This window comes from Mauremys mutica, chromosome 2 (assembly GCF_020497125.1).
Source record: "Mauremys mutica isolate MM-2020 ecotype Southern chromosome 2, ASM2049712v1, whole genome shotgun sequence".
NCBI classification, from domain to species: domain Eukaryota; kingdom Metazoa; phylum Chordata; order Testudines; family Geoemydidae; genus Mauremys; species Mauremys mutica.
Genome location: NC_059073.1, coordinates 289,012,061 through 289,032,424, shown reverse-complemented (window position 1 = coordinate 289,032,424; position 20,364 = coordinate 289,012,061). Strand labels below are relative to the sequence as shown.

The 20,364-nt window shown below is 48.3% G+C and overlaps 1 protein-coding gene across 1 annotated transcript in view; it reads right to left on the bottom strand.

Annotated features, from left to right (window-relative positions):
- The window catches only part of WNT9A (Wnt family member 9A), a 61,957-nt gene extending 50,326 nt beyond the window's left edge, over positions 1–11,631 (bottom strand). Inside the window, exon 1 of the mRNA XM_045003274.1 lies at positions 11,500–11,631. Within this exon, the coding sequence (XP_044859209.1) occupies positions 11,500–11,594 (95 nt within the window). The 5' untranslated portion in view covers positions 11,595–11,631. The remainder of the gene's footprint in view (positions 1–11,499) is intronic.
- Between the last annotated feature and the right edge of the window lie 8,733 nt (positions 11,632–20,364).

Here is a 20,364-nt window from a genome sequence, read left to right as displayed (position 1 = left end):
GTAAAGGTGCTCCCCACCCTTGACTCTTCTGGAGGAACAATTTAATATTAGAAGCAAAAGCAAAGAACCACACATGTCAGAAAGTTGTTTTGACCATTTCAAATATGAAGCTATATAAAAAGCTACTCTGATTTTTCCATCTGGCAGAGTAAGGTCCCTTGAGTTTAGCCAATATGTTTATCTATGTAAAGTAATGAAATACTCCCTGTTCTAGTTACTACTTTGCACTGTGCTGCTACCATAAGGAGTAGAGCTTACTGTGGTAGATTAAAAAAAGGTTTGAGATTTTAACCAAGATCAGCTTTTCATCCAGCAGGGGTCAGATTCTGGATCTAGATTGCACTTGGGGACTGCATGAGTATGAAGTCAAGTAGTTTTTTTTTAATTTTGCAGTCTCAATTTTAGAAGTAAAAGGGAGTTCTGTAACAGAACTACATTTTGTAGAGACATAGCTCATTTTGCAGCATCTTTGACATTAAAAAAAGAATGAGATGCAGAACTAAATGATTTCTGACTAGGATATCTTGAACTATTTTAGACACTGGAATAGTTCGTTAGCACTTGGTTTTTATCACTTTCCTGTGATCTATATTAAACAAAACACACATAAGGCTATCTAAAGAGAGAACCTTATGAGGACTGTCAGGATTTCCAAACCAGTCTAGTTCCCATCGACTCCTTTGAAAATCCTGGTCTAAAAGAAATATGTAGGCTAACACTTTACCCCTTCCATTGAAAATCAAAATTCAGCCTTTAAGCTTTTATCCTCCCACTCCCCAGCCTCGCAAATGAAGGTTTGTTTTAAACCAAGACAGTTTCATTTAAGATCTTCAAGCTTTTCTCCCATACGCCACTGGCTTGGGTTCCATTTGAATTGGACTAGGTTGTCCAGCAGTGGGATCTGACAGATCAGGATGAGTAAGTGGACATGTGTGTATATTGGCTGGTTGTAACCAGGGCTAAAGAATGCTCTGTATTTGGTAGGGCTACAGTCAGAGCACATCACAAGGTCTCTGCCACCATGTGGTCTAAGATGTAGCTTAGACCACAAGCTTCTAGATACTGTATTTTCCTACTGTGCCTGACCCAGCTGCCCCACTTAGGGTACCTCTATACTACCTGCCATATCAGCGAGTAGTGTTCGATGTATTGGGGATTGATTTATCGCATCTCATCCAGACGAGATAAATCAATCCACTAATCGATGCCCGTACTCCACCTCGGCAGGAGGAGCAAGCGGAGTCGACGGGGGAGCCATGGCAGTCGACTCGCCACCATGAGGATGGCCAAGTAAGTCGAACTAAGATACTTCGACCCCGCCACAGAGGGGAAATAGTTAAAAGCTGCTTCTTGAATTCAGCCAGGTCAAGGCCTACAATTTGGGAACTGGAGATCATGGTTTGTGACCATATCCATTAAAAAAAGCCCACGCACGTGCACCCCACTCACATTAAAGGGGTGAAGAAACTACTATTCCAGCTCAGGACCAAACCAAATGCTTCCTCATTTACTCCCATGAAATGTGAGAAGAAAAGCAGAGTCTTGAACTGATGTCCCATGTAGAAAAGGGACTAGAGACTCTCACCCTTCCCCAGTTCCCTCTTCTGCTACTTTTGATTGTGGTCATTGTTTGGATTCCAAGACCACACATTTGGGTCTGGAGGACTGAGACTTCTATGGACCACGGGGACCATTAAAAGGTGCCATGGGAGTTAAACATCATAGAGGGGTGTTAGACCCACACTCCTGGCCAGGTTTCAATTTCAGGAATTACATAAATTCCAGCTGTAGATTCAACTGGATACAGTATTCTTCACAGCTAATTTTTCTCAACAGCTGCTGTGTTTCACTCTGGAGAAAGATGAAACATCAAGTACCATAGTCTATGGCACAGTCAGGCCTGTACTTTTGACTAGTCCATAGCCTATACCACAGTTGAAGAACCTGCAGCATAGGCAACACTTTCCCCTAGGTCACCCTTCGATCCAATGTCAGCTGCAGAAATTCCCTACATGGAAAGGCAATATTAGGATAGAATTTAAAGTATGTTTCCATTGTGTCTCCAGTTGCCAAAGTCAAACAAAACTAAGGATTCTATTTCTTTATTACCCAAGGTAATGAAGAGAATTATGCAAGTATCCAGACCAGGGGTAGGCAACCTATGGCACGCATGCCAAAGGTGGCATGTGAGCAGATTCAGTGGCACTCACACTGCCTGGGTCCTGGCCACTGGTCTGGGGGGCTCTACCTTTTAATTTAATGTTAAATGAAGCTTCTTAAACATTTTAAAAAACCTTATTTACTTTGCAAACAATAGTTTAATTATAGAAAGACCTTCTAAAAATGTTAAAATGTATGACTGGCACGTGAAACCTTAAATTAGAGTGAATAAATGACGACTCAGCACACCACTTCTGAAAGGTTGCTGACCCCTGATCCAGACAGTCTCTTATCAAGTGGTCCCACAGAAGTCACGAGTACCAGTATCAGACAATACCCAAAACGAAACGGCAAGTGCTTCGTGGCCTGCCAGGACAAAAATGCTTATGGACCAGTAAGTGGTTCTGAACACTGGAGTGGACCCTGAGGGGAAAAAAAAGTCACTGCACATTGCAGCTTGCAGGAAAAGCGCCAAAGGTGGGCGTAGGACATCCCCTGGGATGTGGAAGGAGAGTTAGCCTGCATCTGGGACAAGAGAAGGCATTCGTGAGTGGAAAGTGCTTGTTGTGCTGGCTTGTGACCCAGCCAGCCTGCCCGGACTCCAGAGGTAGCTATAATCCACGTGTAGAGTACAGATTGGCAAGGTTTATGAAGAACATTGGGGGTCTGTCAAGATGGCCCATGACTAACCGTTGTTACATAACGTTATTACCTTGTCTTGTCAAGAGTTTGCAATGGGACCCCACACACACCTTCCTACTCACCTGCAGTAGCGTGGCACACATGACTGGCCTTAATGATCTGTCACCCAAACAGAACACTGCTAATCTCATTATCTGTTACTTTGGAGGCCAATCATGCAAAGGCCACAAGGATTCCCAGAATCTTATCGTAACATCTACCCTACAAAGAAAAGTGGAGGAGCAAAATAACCCAAAGCTTTGAAGGTACAAGAAAAATGGAGTGGGAAAATGAAGTGCAATGCCTTCTTGGGGATTTTCCTTTTAGCTTTGGGCTGCTCCAAGCTACCCCTCCTCCACTGTCAAAAAAGGTTTGAGGGAAAAAAAAAGTTTGGCACATCCTATGCAGCTCGTCTAAGTGCTCTTCGTATTCAGGAAGCAATTATCTTTATCACTCATGGAAGAGAAGAAGCCAATCTGTAGGAGATGCCTTCATATGGCATGCACCACTGTCTGTAGTTGTGTTCTGCCTTACAATGCCCTTCACCCTAGCAGTTGTGTTGTCCTTTCCCAAGACGTGTTCCAAATCACTGAAAAAAATCTAGGTTCTTAATAAGAGAACAAGGCCTGTCTCACATTAGCAGAGAAAGCCTGTTAGATCAATTTGGGAGACTCTGGTACTACAGTGATTCAGGCCAATTAAGAGCCTAGATCGGGGTTCAGCAACCTTTCAGAAGTGGCGTGCTGAGTCTGCATTTATTCACTTTGATTTAAGGTTTTGCATGCCAGTCATACATGTTATTATAGACTTACAGAAAGAGACCTTCTAAAAACGTTAACTATTGTATGTAAAGTAAATAAGGTTTTAAAAATGTTTAAGAAGCATCATTTAAAATTAAATGAAAACAGAGCCCCCCCAGTCTGGTGGCCAGGACCTGGGCAGTGAGAGTGCCACTGAAAATCAGCTCGCGTGCTGCCTTCGGCACATGTGCCATGGGTTGCCTACCCCTGGCCTAGATTGATCTAGTCACCTTGTTTACCCTAAGGGGCTAGTATAGGATTGTTTCCTATAGCATGTTCTCTAGGCCAGGAGTTCTCACAACCTTTTTTTCTGACCTTCCCCCGCCCCTCCCAACAGGCCATAAAAACTTCACAGCTCACCTATGCCACAACATATAAAAACCAGGACCAGCCTTAAGGGGTAGCAAGCAGTGCAATTGCCTGGGGCCCCATACCACACAGAGGCCCCCAGGAAGCTAAGTTTCTCTGGCTTTGGCTTCAGTCCCAGATGAAAGGGCTCAGGGCCCCAGCTTCAGACCCATGTGCTGGGACTTCAGCTTTCTGCCCTGGGCGCAGGCAAATCTAACACCGGCCCTGCTTGGCGGAGCCCCTGAAACCCGCTCGCAGGCACCCAGGTGTCTCCAGACCTCTGGTTGAGGGCCACTGCTCTAGACTTTACGCAGTCAGTCAGAACCGGCTCCAGGGTTTGACACCCCAAGCAGCAAGAAGAAAAAAAAAGCCGCAATCACGATCAGTGGCAGCTCCACCACGCAGCTTCATTATTTGGCAGCAGGTTCTTCCCTGTGAGAGGGACCGAGGGATCTCGCTGCCGAAGAGCCGAACGTGCCGTCCCTCTTCATTATCTGCCCCAGGCACCTGCTTGCTGCACTGGTGCCTGGACCTGGCCCTGTCAGTCATACAGATACAAGAGAGGAAGACCTTCCCCTCCCCCCCTTCCCTTGGCAGACTCCTCTTCTGTCATCAGAGGTCTTTCTCCCCTATCCAGTGTCCATAGAACCATAGGACTGGAAGGGACCTTGAGAGGTCATGAAGTCCAGTGCCCTGCTCTCATGGCAGGACTAAGTATTATCTAGACCACCCCCAACAGGTGTTTGTCTAACCTGCTCTTAAAAGCCTCTAGTGACCGATTCCACAACCTCCCTAAGCAATTTGTTCCAGTGCCTAATCACCCTGACAGTTGGGAATTTTCTCTAATGTCCAACCAAAATCTCCCTTGCTGCAATTTAAGCCCATTGCTTCTTGTCCTATCCTCAGAGGTTAAGAACAATTTTTCACCCACGTCCTTGGAGCAGCCTTTTAGGTACTTGAAAAACACTAGCATGTCCCCCCTCAGTCTTCTGCTCTAGACTAAAAAAAAAAATCCATTTTTTCCAATCTTGAAAGATCTAGATCTTTCTAGGTCATGTTTTCTAGACCTTTAACCATTTTTGTTCTCCTCTGGACTTCCTCCAGTTTGTCCACATCTTTCCTGAAATGTGGCACCCAGAACTGGACACAGTACTCCAGCTGAGTCCCTATCAGCACAGAGTAGATTATTCTGTTTAAAGACAGTTTAGTACTCTTGGAATAAACTTTAGGCTTCCTTGGGCCACCACCATATATTCTTTCCATCTCTAGTGTCTCAGTTCAGACTTGTCTGGGCACCACACCACCACCACTCCAAGAACAACGTTTGTGACCAGTCACTTCCAATCTAATCTCACACTGAGCACATCAGTTGACAAACACCTGCTTTTCCTCCCCCAAGTGGAAGAGATTTGGGATTAAAAGGACAGGAGTCATGAGATCCAAGTTCCAATCTGCTACAGATCTGTCTGACTTCAGGCAAATCAACAGCTTATGCCTTTTCCTTCTGTTACATGATATGTTGACCCGCCTTTGTAAAGCGCTTTGAGTTTCATGGACAGAGCACTGTCTAACCAGGGGACTACAAACACTGCCCTGGCAATTCTAGCAATTAAGATTCTTCTCCAGCATGTACACAATGCAAGAAACTGCGATGAACTAAGATCAGGAAGAGACAGGCTATATTTTTCTTCCCTCCTTTCTTCCCCTCCTCCCATGCCATCACTGTTCAGCTACTCTACAATTCAATGGATTGGTCTCATGGATCCAGAGAAGAAAATTAAGGAGCCCCCTGTATTGTGTTCCCACCATCAACCTACTGCATTCTAGAGGGACACTCATCTTTGGTAGGCCAGCCTGCTACTTCTGCAGTCTCTCCTTTGCAGGCAGGCAGACACCAGTGTTACTGCATGCTGACACAATCTCATTAACATGTAACCATGAACAATTCCTGTCCCAGTGGTGCCAATTACTGGGAAGGCCACCCATTTGGAACCACCGAATTCTTTCCCTGAAACAATTAGTTTGGGTGGAATGTGGGGGGTGGGGGAGAAGAGAAGGCATCATCCACAGCTGTCTCAATTCCTTTTCGGATTGCGGAACGGAGAAGCCAAGTTTGGAGCTCCAGCGTGACATCTGTTTTACCCGGCCGCCTGCAGTTCACCCCTCTCTGCATGGAGACTTTAAAGAGTCGCTATGGAGATGTTTAAGGCTCCTAGGAAAGGCTCCACAGAGAAGCGAAGTCTGTTTTAACGGCCAAAAGAGGGGTATTGCCACTTAGGGGCGGGTGCTGAAGGCCAAGCTAGATTCGCACTAGACACCTTGGTGCTTTAAAAGCAGCTGCTGTTGACAGGACGAGGCAGATTCTGCTCTGCTACACTGGTGTAAATCCCAGGAATGCTGGAAGAGGGTATATGTTGGTTAATCCAGTACAGATCTAGGAGCAGAATTTGACCTAGAGAAGTTCCCCTGGAGATTAGGGCCTTAGTGCAGTTTTCACTTTAGTCTCATACCTACGTGAGGAGTCTCACAGGAGATCTTGGCAAGGGAGCTGATCAACTTTCTGACTTGGGCCAAAGGGAGTCAGCACAGCCCATGCTGCCTAGCAGGGGAAGAAAAACATGCCTGTGATCGATTTTTAAGAGCCACCTAGAGCCCTGCTGGGTGTCTTTTCACCCAGGCTCTGGCTTGTAAGCCAGAAGCACTTCCTTTCTCAATAGCAGCGGTGCCCGTACTAAAGAGCGAAGTACACACACACACACAGTAAATCAGGCATTGTTGTGGATTAACAAGGACCATGAACCCAGTTATTGAATAGTCTTCTGAGTGTAAGAAGCCTCAGTGAGTATGATCTCTGCTTTAGTCCTCTTAAAGAACAATGAAGAGATTAGCAGCAGATGCTAATCATTTGCAGGGCTCTAAACAAACAGAAAAGATGCTTAATTTACATAAGCAAACTTCATTTTGCACAGCAAAATCCCCAGGACCTGGGATGCTCACCTAGCATGATGGAACAGCTGGCATTCCCCCCCCCCTCCCCGAAGATGCTTAAGAATAATCAAGCCCAAGTCTGGAGAATTCAAGTAGCAACACAAACAGCCCCTCTGCTCAGCAATGCAAGAATTTCCTGAGACTAAGAAGGGAATCTGGAATTAAGCCGGGCACAGTGGACACCACACATCTCTCTTGACCCAGGTTATTAGTTTTGAAGTGCCTATAATCTAAACTGACCGTTGGTGGCTGGCTTTAGGAAAGGCTACTCCTAACAGCTGCAATAGACTACCTGTTCCACTACAGCATTAGCACTGCGTGGTTTAAACAGATCTCGGAACAATCCCCATCTGGCATTGAGATTAGAGCCAGAATGCAAATGCTTAGTGTCATCTGCTATTTTAGATGATACACAATGTAGTTTGCAGAAGGCACAAACTTCCGTGCGCTTGCAGGACCCTTACCACAAAACCCTCACAAAATGAGAGGTCTTCTCTCACAAAGCTAGCCCAGGAGCAAAGAGTTAAACAGCATGGGTTTGGGAAGGGAGCATGCAAGCTGCAGTGTTTTGAGAAGTTTGCCAGACCACAGAGCAAGACAATAGACATGTCTTACTGGAAGAAGAAACCTCAGCTCTCCAGTGAGTGGTTTAACTAATGGATTGTGTGGCTCAAGGTGCTGGAGTATACAAATCCCAGAGACTGAATCTAGATTTGCTATTAGATTTCAAGTTCGTTTACTGGACTGGCTCTCCCGCTCCCACTCCACCCTGCTCCCTCTACCCATTACAAGCTGATCCCATTTCAAACAGCTTCTTTGAAAAAGACAAGAAATAACCCCACAATGCTTCCCCCAGCCACTGGGAGTGGAACTACACCACAATTAACAGAGCATGAAAGACTTAACTGCCCAGACTGCTTCAGTGTCTGAACTCAAATTTCTCTACCGAGATGAGTTGATCTTGCCACTTTGAGGTTTTAGCCCAGTGACTGATACGGGAAGCAAAGCCAGCAGCAATTCTAGATAGATCTATTGATAAAAGGGAAAGCCAAGTCTTCAGTAGGATGCAGAGGTAAAGCAGGAGAAGAAACCAAGTTGGGTGGAAAAATGTACTTTTTCCTCCTTTCGTACATTTAGCTTTAAACTCCAATTCAGAATATTGAGAGAATGGATCCTCCCAGAGAAAAGGACAAAAAAAGAACTCCCACGCAAAAAAAAAAAGCAAACTTTCCCATGAACATATTCTATTTTCTTTGAGAACAGGATACACCTGCACGTCTCCTCCAGTCAATCCCCCTCCACGCCACAGGCTTCATTAATGGGTTGACGGAACCCTCTGCTGGTGCAACTGTGAAACTGCAGGCAAAGCAACGTCTTCAGACTTGGGGAAGACGTAACAGGTGACAAGATGCAGGCAAGTCGCGGGTGGACCCAGGGTAGCAGCACACCAAAGCCACACTGCAAGAGAAAGGACCAAGAGTCTTGGTCCTAGAGGCGCAATGTAGCCAAGGAAAAGGTGTATTCCGGGAGAGCAGTGAAGAAAGCACACGCCAGAAAAGCCATGCGCTTGCTGCAGAACAGGAACCAGTCTTGTGCCTTGTAAGCATTAAGCAAACTAAGCTGCATGCAAGAAGTTGTAAACTAGGGAGGGATAGCTCAGTGGTTTGAGCATTGGCCTGTTAAACCCAGGGTTGTGAGTTCAATCCTTGAGGGGGCCATTTGGGGATCTGAGGCAAAAATTTGTTGGATGATTTAATTGGGGATTGGTCCTGCTTTGAGCAGGGGGTTGGACTAGATGATCACTTAAGATCTCTTCCAACCCTGATATTCTATGAACATCAAACCAAAAACCCCCATGCTTCCTGTCTCACTTTTCCTTTACCTGCAGACTAGAATGGGTTTTGCTAACACTGGAAAGCTCTGATGCTTGGTATATGCTGAAGAGAGAAGCGTTGTCAATATATTTCCTTTAAGAGAGAAAGCTAAGAAACTAGAGCCAGAATAATTGAACCAGGCAAATCTGGTGTGTTTAACCCAGAAAACTATACCCATTCAAAAGCTATGTTAAAAGCCCACATGCACACTTTGAGACTAGAGTCCTGAGATTGGTGGGGGGGGGAGAGAATACTTGTTCTTGCTGTTTTGATTTCCTGTCCAAAAAGCACAGTTATAGGAGGTGCATAATAGCAACGATCTACACTTTCAATAGAACAGCGAGCCAGGAAAAAAAAACCAACCAAGGATTTGAGTTATTTTTCTATAAAACAGTTTGTAAACATCTGGATTTTGCAAGTGTGTTTTATGGTCATTAACCTGGTGGGGGAGAGCTATGGTTTCTTGGGGGCGGGGGGAGAACAGAGGAGAATTTATCCCTTAAGGAGGCTTCTCATGATGTACTGCAAGTTTAGGCAACTGAACAACAAAACCACACCTAGCAGAGTGTGCAAATCCTTTACCATCCTCCAGATTCCAAAGGAATCACTCCCTCTCACACAGACATTCGGTTTTCCCGGCTACTGCCAATTTTCTTAAGTCGCCTTTTGTTTGTGAAAATAAAGAGTAACCTGATTTCAAAGATACGTGGCCCCTAAACAGAATAGCTATGGAGACAACAGCAGGATCCCTAGGACAGACATACAAACGTGCCTTTTGCCATTGTATAATGTGCCCTTAAGTTGCACTGTATGCAGAAAGAGAGGGAAGAGGGTGGACCACAAACATAAGAAAAATATCAGCTTGGAGACTACACTGTTCCCCACCGCTAAACATTACAGGAAAGACAAAATAAGACTCCAGAATCAGCACAATTTTTTTTTTAAATAAACCCCAGTTAAAATGATCTCAGTCAGTCTGCCCAGGCTACAGGGAGAGGAGATTCAAAGCAGACGCCAAATACAAGAGCCATGAATACAGAGCTGCAGTTACTATAAGAAATAGGGAGTGTGGGTAGTGGGGGGGGGGGTGAAATCCCACTGAAAACACAAACAAACAGCTCCCAAGCAACAACCTGCCGCTTCTAGACTCCCAGTGATTAATGACAACGTGGAATTCAAGAAGAGAAGCACCGTGCTGCGCCCGGTTTCCAGAGGCTTGACAACACGCAAGGTTACTGGGGCCGAGTGACTCCACCAGAAGCAGAGTTTGGAAGCAGCCAACACTACATTGCGGCGGGAGGAGGAGGCGGCGGCGAGGTCTGATTGGGGTCCCTTCCACGCACCCCTAGTTCTCTCCCCGCGGGTCTGTGCGGGCTGATCACGCCGCCACCCTCCGCCGGCTCCCAGCGCTGGCCCCCGGCTCGCACCCGCCCGCTGAGCTCAGTTCCAAGAACTCGCCGAGGGGATCAACCACAGTGAAGTGTTAGGAGAACGGGCTCCCAAGGGCCGCAGCATCTCGGCGGGGGGTGCCCAGATGTGGGCTAGATCACTAGCCTCGACCCACCCCAGGCGGTCAGGAAGGGTCGGGGGGGCACTGACACCGGCCTGGCACCGGGCCGGAGAAGGAGCATCCTCGCCCCGGAGGGGGCAGAGGTGGGGGCTACCCCCGTGTGATCAGCACTTTGCAGACCGCCCCAGCACGCCCAGGGCAGCGCGCCCCCAGCCTGGTACAGGGGGCAGCCGCAGGGCGCAGAGGGTGCGGGGGACTCGACCATGGAGGGAGGTGCCCCGGCTCACCGGCCCGAAGGAGGAGACGGGAGGGTCCCGGGGCGCCGCTGCCGAGCAGGGGGGCGGGGGTGCAAGGTGCAGCGAGGGGAGTTCACGGCGCACACGGGCTATGGGCGAGACGCGCAGGGCTGCGAGCGCCAGGGGCACCGGGAGGATGCGGGGAGGGGTGGCTGAGTGCAGCCGGGGGTGGCGGGGAGGGCGCGGGGCTCACTGAGGTGAGGGTGCAGGGGGAGATGCTTTGGGAGCGGACTGCGGTGGGGGAAGTGGGGGTGCAGGGGAAGCTGCCTTGGGGGAAGCGGGGGTGCAGGGCGCACTGAGGTGGGGTGCAGGGGGAGCTGTCTGGAGGGAAGCTATATGGGGGTGCCGGATGAAGCTGCTTTGGGTGAAGTGGGGGTGCAGGGCGCGCTGAGGTGCGGTGCCAGATGAAGCTGCCTTGGGGAAGGGGGGAAGATGCAGGGGGAGCTGCCTTGGGGGAAGGGGGGTGCAGGGCGCGCTGAGGTGCGGTGCCACATGAAGCTGCCTTGGGGAAGTGGGGTGCAGGGCGCACTGAGGTGCGGTGCCGGATGAAGCCGCCTTGGGGGGAAGGGGGTGCAGGGCGCGCTGAAGTGGGGTGCCGGATGAAGCTGCCTTGGGGGAAGGGGGGGAAGATGCAGGGGGAGCTGCCTTGGGGGAAGTGGGGTGCAGGGCGCGCTGAGGTGCGGTTTGGGGGAAGGGGGTGCAGGGCGCGCTGAGGTGCGGTGCCGGATGAAGCCGCCTTGGGGGGAAAGGGGTGCAGGGCGCACTGCGCTGCGGTGCCGGATGAAGCCGCCCTGGGGGAAGTGGGGGCGCCGCTCCGGGGCCGGGGCGCCCGGCGGACCTACCCGAAGTAGGCGGCGGAGGGTCCCGGGGCGCCGCCCAGCAGCACTAGGAGCGCGCAGGAGGAGAGCCATCCCAGAAGGAGGTGTCCATCCAGCATTTTGCTGCAGCACTAGGGCTGATCATCTCGTTTCCCCGCAGAGCCCGATGAGGCTCCGGCTGCCCGAGCCGCCTTCTTATAGCCTGGGAGGCAGCGAGTGCCCAGCCGGGAGCGGGGCGGGGCCGCTCCCACAGGCCACGCCCACACGCCGTGAGGGCTCTGCGGGGAGGGGCGGGGACGACTGAGGAAGGGGCGTGGTTAGTAGCTCAGGCTCCGCCCCCAGCAGAGGCCGGCACATGGGACTGCGAGGGGCGGGCTGGGCGCAGCTGGAACTCACAGGGAAAGAGGCAGGCAGCTACAGCGATCGAGGCACGGAGTGCGTGTGTGTGTAAGAAGCGAGACGCTGTGCATGAGTGTGAGAACCAGCTGTGTGAGCGTGATTGTGCACACGAGCGTGAGAATGAAGCTCATGGCTGCGATTGTGCGCGTAAGCATGAGCATTGTGTGCATGAGCATGAGAATCAGCTGCATGAGCGTGATTGTGCGCATGAGAGTGTGGAGAGTGCATGTATGCCTGACTGTGACTGCAGGAGTGAGCGAGACATGTGAAAGTGTGACTGGGCTTGAATGCATGCATGACTGAGCATGTGGCACTTGTGCAGGAGCTTCACTGTGCTTGTGTGTCTGTCGTGCCTGAATGAATGGGGTATGTGAGTTTGTGGACATGCGAGTGTATAGAGTGTGTGTGAATAAGTGAGAGTCGGAGGAAACGTGCATATGTGAATAAACATGAACAACCAGGAGTGTGTAGTGGATGAGTGTGAATGAGAGGCAAAGAATGAACACATGTATGTGAATGAATGTTTTGGTGTAGTAAGAAGTATAAGGTCCAGGGACGTGGGGGTTATACTTCAGTGGATTTGTTTTTCCGTGTGTAAAATGCACCTCTTGCAACCTCCAGGTGCATATGATATAAAAACTATCAAAATAAAATAATCATAAAATTGTCAGCATGTCAATTAAAAAGAAATTCCTTGAGACCTAACTAGAAAAATCTTTCTGGCATTCCCAATTTTTTTGGGCAGCTAGACACATTTAACCAGACTAAAATCTTGATCCTATATAGATTCATAGAGTCCAAAGCCAGATGGGACCATTGTGATCATCTAGTCTGTCCTCCTGTATTACACAGGCCAGAAAACTTCCCCAAAATAATTCCTAGAGCAGATCATTTAGAAAAACATCCAAGCTTGATTTAAGAATCTACCACAACCCTAGGTCAATTGTGCCAATGGTTCATTACTTTCATGGTTAAAAATGTACACCTTATTTCCAGTATGAATTGGTCTATCTTCAGCTTCCGGCTACTGGATTGTGCTATATCTTTCTCTGCTAGATTGACGAGCTCATTATTAAATATTTGTTCCCCTTGTAGATACTAATAGACTATAATCAAGTCACCTCTTAATCTTCTCTTTGTTATGCTAACTAGATTGAGCTCTTGGAGTCTATCACTATAAAGCATGTTTTCTAATCCTTTAATCATTTTGCAGGTCTTCTCTGAACCCTCTCCAATTTATCAACCTCCTTGAATTGTGAGCACCAGCACTGGACACGATATTCCAGCAGCCGTCACTCCAGTGCCAAATACAGAGGTAAAGTAACCTCTCTACTCGTACTCGAGAGTCTCCTGTATGTGCATCCCAGGATCGCATTAGCTCTTTTGGCTACAGAGTTACACTGGGAACTCATGTTCCACTGATTATCCACCATGACCCCCAAATCTTTTTCAGAGCCACTGTTTCCCAGGATAGAGTCCCCCAACCCTGTAAGTATGGCCTGCATTCCTTGTGCCTAGAGGTATGCATTTACATTTAGCTGGTTTAAAAGACATGTTGTTTCCTTTTGCCCAGTTTATCAAGTGATACAGATCAGACCTAGCCTCTTCATTATTTACCGCTTCCTCAGTTTTGGTGTCATCTGAAAACTTTACCACTGATGAATTTATGTTTATCAGTGTATATGAGAGAGCATGCACACAAGGATGTGCGTATGTGCACAAACTGCTATATAGTAAAGGAGCAGGAAACTTTCTAGGAAATTGTATAGATCTACATTAAATACTTGCTGTGCCAGCTAATGCCCACCTCATATCCAGTAGTGCTGAGCAGTTTAACCAGCCCCTTCATGTCCAGACTGTGGTTTGCAGTTAACCTGAAAAACAGAAGACAGACAAAACTCCCAAACCCTGAAATTTATCTGTCATGAGATTTCTGAATTGGAACTCCCATGAGAAACGTTTTGCTTCTTCTCTTGTGCCCTGGGAGCATGTATGTTTCAGGTGGTTGATTCACACCTGAGTGAGGGGCTCCGTGCACAGCTACTGGCAAGGGGATTCCACTCTGTCCCTTTCCTGTTCCTCTCATGCCTCAGCCACTCTCCCTGGGCAAATCCGGACCCCCAAGCCTGCACTGTTTACCCTTGACCTTAGTTCTTCTCTGGAGTGCCCCTCGGGGGTGTTACCATGAAGACAGGTGCTTTGAAAAGGGAGCTGGCTGAGTGTGAGCCTAGAGGGAAGCATTTCCATGCAAACAGCACATACTAACAGCCAGCCAAATCCTGCCTCCACAGGGACTCAAGAAGAGGGCTCTTAAGGAGCAAGCAGCATCGGCATAGCATTGACCACAGCAACCAAGCCTTGCCTCCATTTACAGCTTTTTGTAGGGATTACATGATGGCCACCACTTTGGATAACATACCAAGGACTGAACCAGGGACCTCCAGAGCTGAAAACACACATCTCTATAGCTTGAGCTAAAGACCCGGGGGCGGGGGGCATTTCCAAGCTCCACCCACAAGATACGACCTCCAGTAGATGATGCCGATGTTCAGGCTATGATTATGCATGCTCTTGTATAGATTTTCAGACTATAATCCTCAATTCTCCTTCTTTACATGCTTGGATGAGCAGTAAAATAGTTAATCCCTTAAGGGTCAACATTGTTAGCATCACATATCCGAGTTGGAACTCACTGAGATGAAGGGTGCAGGTCACGCTTCTCAGTTATTGTTTCAGGTTCTTCAAACACCGGCAGATGTCTCTGTGTCAGTTACACTCAGCTCCTGTTTTCAAGGCTCTTTCAGCAGCTAGATACTTTTTAGTACAATGAAAGGTTAAATACTGGAGAATAAAAAGGCAATATGAAAAAGGTACCAGGATGCCATATCCACTGCATATGACCCATATCGTCTGTGGATCAGACGCAGATGAGGACATGTAATATACTGGCCAAGATTACATACCTCCTCTGGACGAAGGAAGCTTGTCCCCAGCAGTTCAAACCCTGGACAAATCCCCAGGTGACAGCTGCCATCTTAACTGATACACCAGGGATTGACCCACACAGACCTCCAGAGGTGAAGGCATGAGTGTCTACACAACTTGAGTAAAAGACCCAAGCTGTCAAGCTAAGAGCTGAAACAGACCTATATCTTCTGGGGATTGAGCACAGAGCCGGACACTAACGCTCTGACTTTGACCAGTAGGTTACACTCATACATGACAAAACATCCAAAAATCACAAAGCTTGCATCTAAGTCAGGAGTTCTGGGATGGCTGTGTTTGCGCCGCCTCCATGCTCCTGGATACTTTGTGGACAGGCTAGGTCAGAGGTAGATAAGTGGGGAAAGTCTTCAGGGGCACTTTAATCCCAGGCCAGTCCCCTTGGCAGATTCAGATGCTAGTTGGGCTCACTCTCCCTTCCTATTGACTATGCACCCATTTGTCATTTCCACCTGGGAATCTATACACACACACCTTCCAGGTTTTGAGCTTTTCCTAACACCAGCCCTGCTTTGCAGATCTCAGCTGGTTTTCCAGTGTATTTCAGAGAAGATCAAGTTCAGATGGCATTTCACCTAGCTGGAGACACCACAGAGAGCAAAAAATATTTCCAAAGTGTCATGGAACCTTCTATGACCCAGTGTTCCATCTCCCCTGGTTAACTAAATAAACTCAAGACAGTTGCCACCCAGCTGAGCTCTACCCACCTCCGGTTCTACATGGACAAGTTCAGGGCAGCCCAGGTTCCCTGGCCAATTGCAACATGCAGAACCAGCAGGAGCGCCACCAGCTTTTTTGCCGCCCTAAGCAACAGAAGGTCCCACCCCTGAAATACCACCAACAGCCAGGGCAGCCGAAGATCTGGCCACGGCCCCCCAAATGTTAGTGCCCTAGGTCACCTAATGGGTTGCGCCGGCCCTGAGAACCAGGCAGCAGTGTTACCCTGGGCCCCAGCAGGGAGTCATTTCTTAAGGAAAGCCAGTGCTGGTGGGACCCATAGAATAGAATATCAGGGTTGGAAGGGACCTCATCTAGTCCAACTTCCTGCTTAAAGCAGGACCAATCCCCAGATCCCTAAATGGCCCCCTCAAGGATTGAGTTTATAATCCTGGGTTTAGCAGGTCAATGCTCAAACCACCATACTGCATGAGTCTCTGCTTCCACAGTGCTGCTGACCTCTCACCATTTAAATGAGCGAGATCTGCACAAAATAGCTGACATTTAAAAAAAACTACGAGTGGGGTTGCAAATGTGTCTTTGTGGGGGTTGGCACAAATCCTTCAACCGATGGACAAGATGCTTTAAAAACCATCCTCCATCTTCATCCCAAATAGGAGCAAGAATAAGGCAACAGGCTTGTGTGTTTGAGAGAGATTCCAATAGTGGAGAGGAACGATAATCTACAGGGCCAGTCAGTGCAAATAGCAAGAATGCTTGGAAAGGTGAAGTGGCCTTAATGTCTCGCTCTTGAAGCTGAGTAAGGAAATGAAGCTGATTCACTTTGAAGTCCAGACTGCATGTGATTCTTTTATGAAGGGCATTTTCAGGAGTTGCAAAACGGGCTGACAGGAAGATTCGTTCTTTCGGGAGGCAGATGAAAAGCACATGCAAGGAAGGTGTCTACAACTTTGCCCAAACTAATGTCTTTCCTGACTGAATACTCTGCTGGATGCTTAGGTGGTGGATTTGCATTCTTCTCACAATCACTTGCTGATCCAAGCCATCTATTGGATCCCTTTCCCTTATTGAAAAAGGAAGTATATAATGATTTCAATATAGCACATAACAGTGTCACAACATTATATTTGGTGAGTCTAACCACTGATGAATACAGTTAGGGTGCATTGTATGCACCACACATACAGAGAGCATGAATGGTGCCATTCTGAAACAGACCTGTGGCTAGCCAGGTTTTTCTAAGTATCATTGCCCTAGGAAGTCGCAGTCCAAAGCGAAATGCAGGTCTTCCTGTTCCCGTCTCAGCACCTATAGGACACTCATTTGAGCAGGTCTGACATTCCACCCAGCAGAGGGCACCGCTGCATAGACCTACGACACGGCATTAAGAGAGGTGTTACCAGAAGTTAAAACAACCAACAGCCATTTTTAAAGCCTTTTAATTGATAGTGTTTTGCAGAATTTCAGTGGGCGTGCAACAGTCTGCCTGAAACAAATAGACGGAGCAAACAACCACTCCACATTTCAAGAAAGAGCATTTTAAGAAAAAAACGTACACACTTACAACGACATCTAAACCCGCGAATAGTGCTACTAAGGAATTAAAAAGATAAATAACCAATACTTTATCACTGGAATAATGGACTGGAGCTAGAAGGCTCTGTGGAGAATGACTGGGACAAAGGCATGGAACTTGGTCGACTCGCCAGTGGTGAATTCAATTATTTCTAATGTGCTAGCTAATGTGTGTGTGTGTATATACATACTTCCACCTGTCATATGCCAATGGCGAAGAATCACAGAGTCACTTTCTTCTAACACTGAACAAGGAACTTTATTAGAAAAAAGGAAACAGTCCTATCTGGGAAGCGACCCTGTTCCCAGTCTGCTTCAGTGTAGTTCGAGCTTCTGCCTAGAATCTTCCCCTACCCACCCCTTTGGTCTCACTTCCTACTTCACAGAGCACATATCCTACGGCCCTCCACTGAATGGAACGGCAGCTTTTTTCAGTTATTTGCGGAGGTGAAAGTAAGCCGGTCCGGTCCGGTGTACCGGCAAGAGCCAGTACGCCATGCTGGACCGCACCGGCTTCCACGGTGGGGATTGAAAGGGCTTTAATTTGCCCACAGCCACCTCTTCAGCTGGGAGCCCCTGGTTGATTTAATGGCCCTGGGTCTCCCAGCCACAGCTGGTGCCCCAGGGCTTTTAAATCTTGAGAGGCCCCGCCTCTTCCAGATAAGGCCACGCCCCTTCACACTCCGGCAGTACTGGTAAGTCCTGTAAGTTACTTTCACCCCTGATTATTTGTGATCGCTGTTTAGAGGTCTGCCCCGAAGAGGATAAGCCATTGTCCCATCTGCCCCTTACAGGCCAGACTTCGCCTTCCAAAATGGTGGGGTGATATTTGATCTCTGCAACCAGGTCCTTACACAACAACAGCAGCTGCTTCACAGGCTATAGGAGCCCTGTTAGATCACAGGGAATGACCAGGGTGACTTCAGGTTTTCCCTCTCTGTGACTCGTGAGTCAGCTCGCAGGCTCCTGGCTCCGCCAGGGCAGAGCCACTTGCAGGATCGAAGCGATTTTTTCTTCCCATCTTGCCTCTTTTGCTAAGTGAACCCTTGACTTGCTCCGTTTTACTGCATGAAACTTGAGCTGATCTACCATTTTTAAACATTATCTTGAACTTCCATCCTTTTATTTTCCCTTCCTGTTTCGTTCCTTTCCCCTTGGTTTATTTGTCATCGCGCTCCCCCGAAACATTCTCTCTTTCTGAAGGCATTTCCTGGCAGAAACCAAAGTGCCAACCACTCAGCTCTTACCAGTGGCCACTCAGCCAGAGCTCTGACAGTGTGAACCAAACCTAACTGATTCAATGACTAAAGCTCAATGGCGGGGGGGGGGAGTTTGAGTCATAGAAGTCAGAGCAAAGGGAAATACCTATGAGGTCACGTCGTTCATCCCCCGTTGCCAATCCGGTATGATTTCCTACAGTATATTTAGTATTAAGTTCCAGTTTGCAATGACTTTAGCGGTGCAGTCCAGTGAGGGGTGGAGAGGGCTACTTACCCCAAGAAGTCCTGAGCTGTCAGCTCCTGCCCTGACACAGATTCCCCCTGAGGCAAATCACTCACACTTCCCTTCCTCAGTTTCCCCAGCTGGAAAATAGAGATTAGTTATCTACCTCATGCTGTGTTTGAGGTGTCAATGAGCCCATACGTGCCAAAGGAGGAATTATTTTAAAGTTATTAGTGTTTATTCCACAATCTAATGGAGCTTAATGGCTATTAGCCAGGCTGGGTAAGGAATGGTGTCCCTCGCCTCTGTTTGTCAGAGGGTGGAGATGGACGGCAGGAGAGAGATCACTTGATCATTGCCTGTTAGGTTCACTCCCTCTGGGGCACCTGGCATTGGCCACTGTCAGCAGACAGGATGCTGGGCGGGATGGACCTTTGGTCTGACCCGGTACGGCCGTTCTTATGTTCACTGTTAGGAATTTTCTCCCTGCTCTTCATCCTAGATCTGTTTGCTTCTTTTCACCCCGTGACGCCTGCTCATACCCGTGAACAATTGCTCCCTCCAGGGTGTTTCCACTATTCAAATATTCATAGACAGGTATTGATGGGGGAAAGGTTCTCTGTTCTTTTCCAGCAGCAATCAGCCAGAGCTGCATAGCCAAGAATGCCCCCAGTGCAGAGAGCTCTGAGCTGGCGCAAAGCCAGCATATCATACTTCTGGGCTGCGCCTCCCTGTATACGCACTCAGTGCCAAGGGTAGGGAGGTCTGAGGAGGGGGGACCCAGTGAGGATGTGCTGTGCTCCAGTTATACCCACCTGGTGTACAGTCCCTAAGGGACCAGTGCCAGCTGGGGTAAGTTAGAGCAGTAGCCAAGCTTTTCTAGCCTGTGCCCGGGCTGAAGATGGTGCATGTCGGCCCTGAGAATCAGGGAGTTGTAAGTGGCTACCTTGCATCACCTTCCTCAGATGCTCCAACCTCTTCAATCTCAGCAGTCACTCCTCTCATCTGCCCTCCCCACCTCCCATTGAAATTCACCATCATGAAGCACTTAAAACCCCCTATTTTAAGGACTTTCAGTGGTGCATTGGGTTTTATGCAAGCCCTCCACACAGGAGCGAATGTCACCTTCTGTGCAAATTCCAGGATCCCCCACCCTCTTTACACCTGAGGAGGGGACCGCAGGGAACCCTGCCAAAGCCGATCCAGAGGGCACAATCTGATCCTCCAGTTGTGTCAACCCAGCTTTTTGGCTTGTTCTTCTGCCGCCAGTAACAACGCACAGAGCCTGAGCTGATCTCATCTGCACAGGGGTAAGTGGGATCAGGCCTATCTGGTGTACATTACATGGACAAAGCAACATGGAGTCTAAGTCATTTTGCAAGCGCCTCATTCACACAACCTCAAAGCACAAGAGGTTTGACCATCCCTAATGTGCACCATGGAACCACTTTCTCTCTCCTTACCAGCCTTAACAGCAGCTGTTACTGGGTGAATATTAGGCCACATCCAAAGAGGCTTAACAACTGGGTGGTGCTCCTAAATGAGTGTCTGTTCCACAGTTGTTAAACCTCATTAAATGTTGCTGACAAGCAATCACTATTCCTAGCGCACCATAATGGACTATCTCAGATCCCTTCCCAGTGTTGCAAGCTCTTTCCATTTTAACCCAAGCCTCCCGACAATTCGGGTTTTTCTTAAAGCCCCAGTTCCTGGAGTCAGACAGTGAGGTGAGGTTTCTGGGGGGTTTTTAGAGTCTGAAATGTCTCCCTCTCATGATTGCTGAGAAAGGCT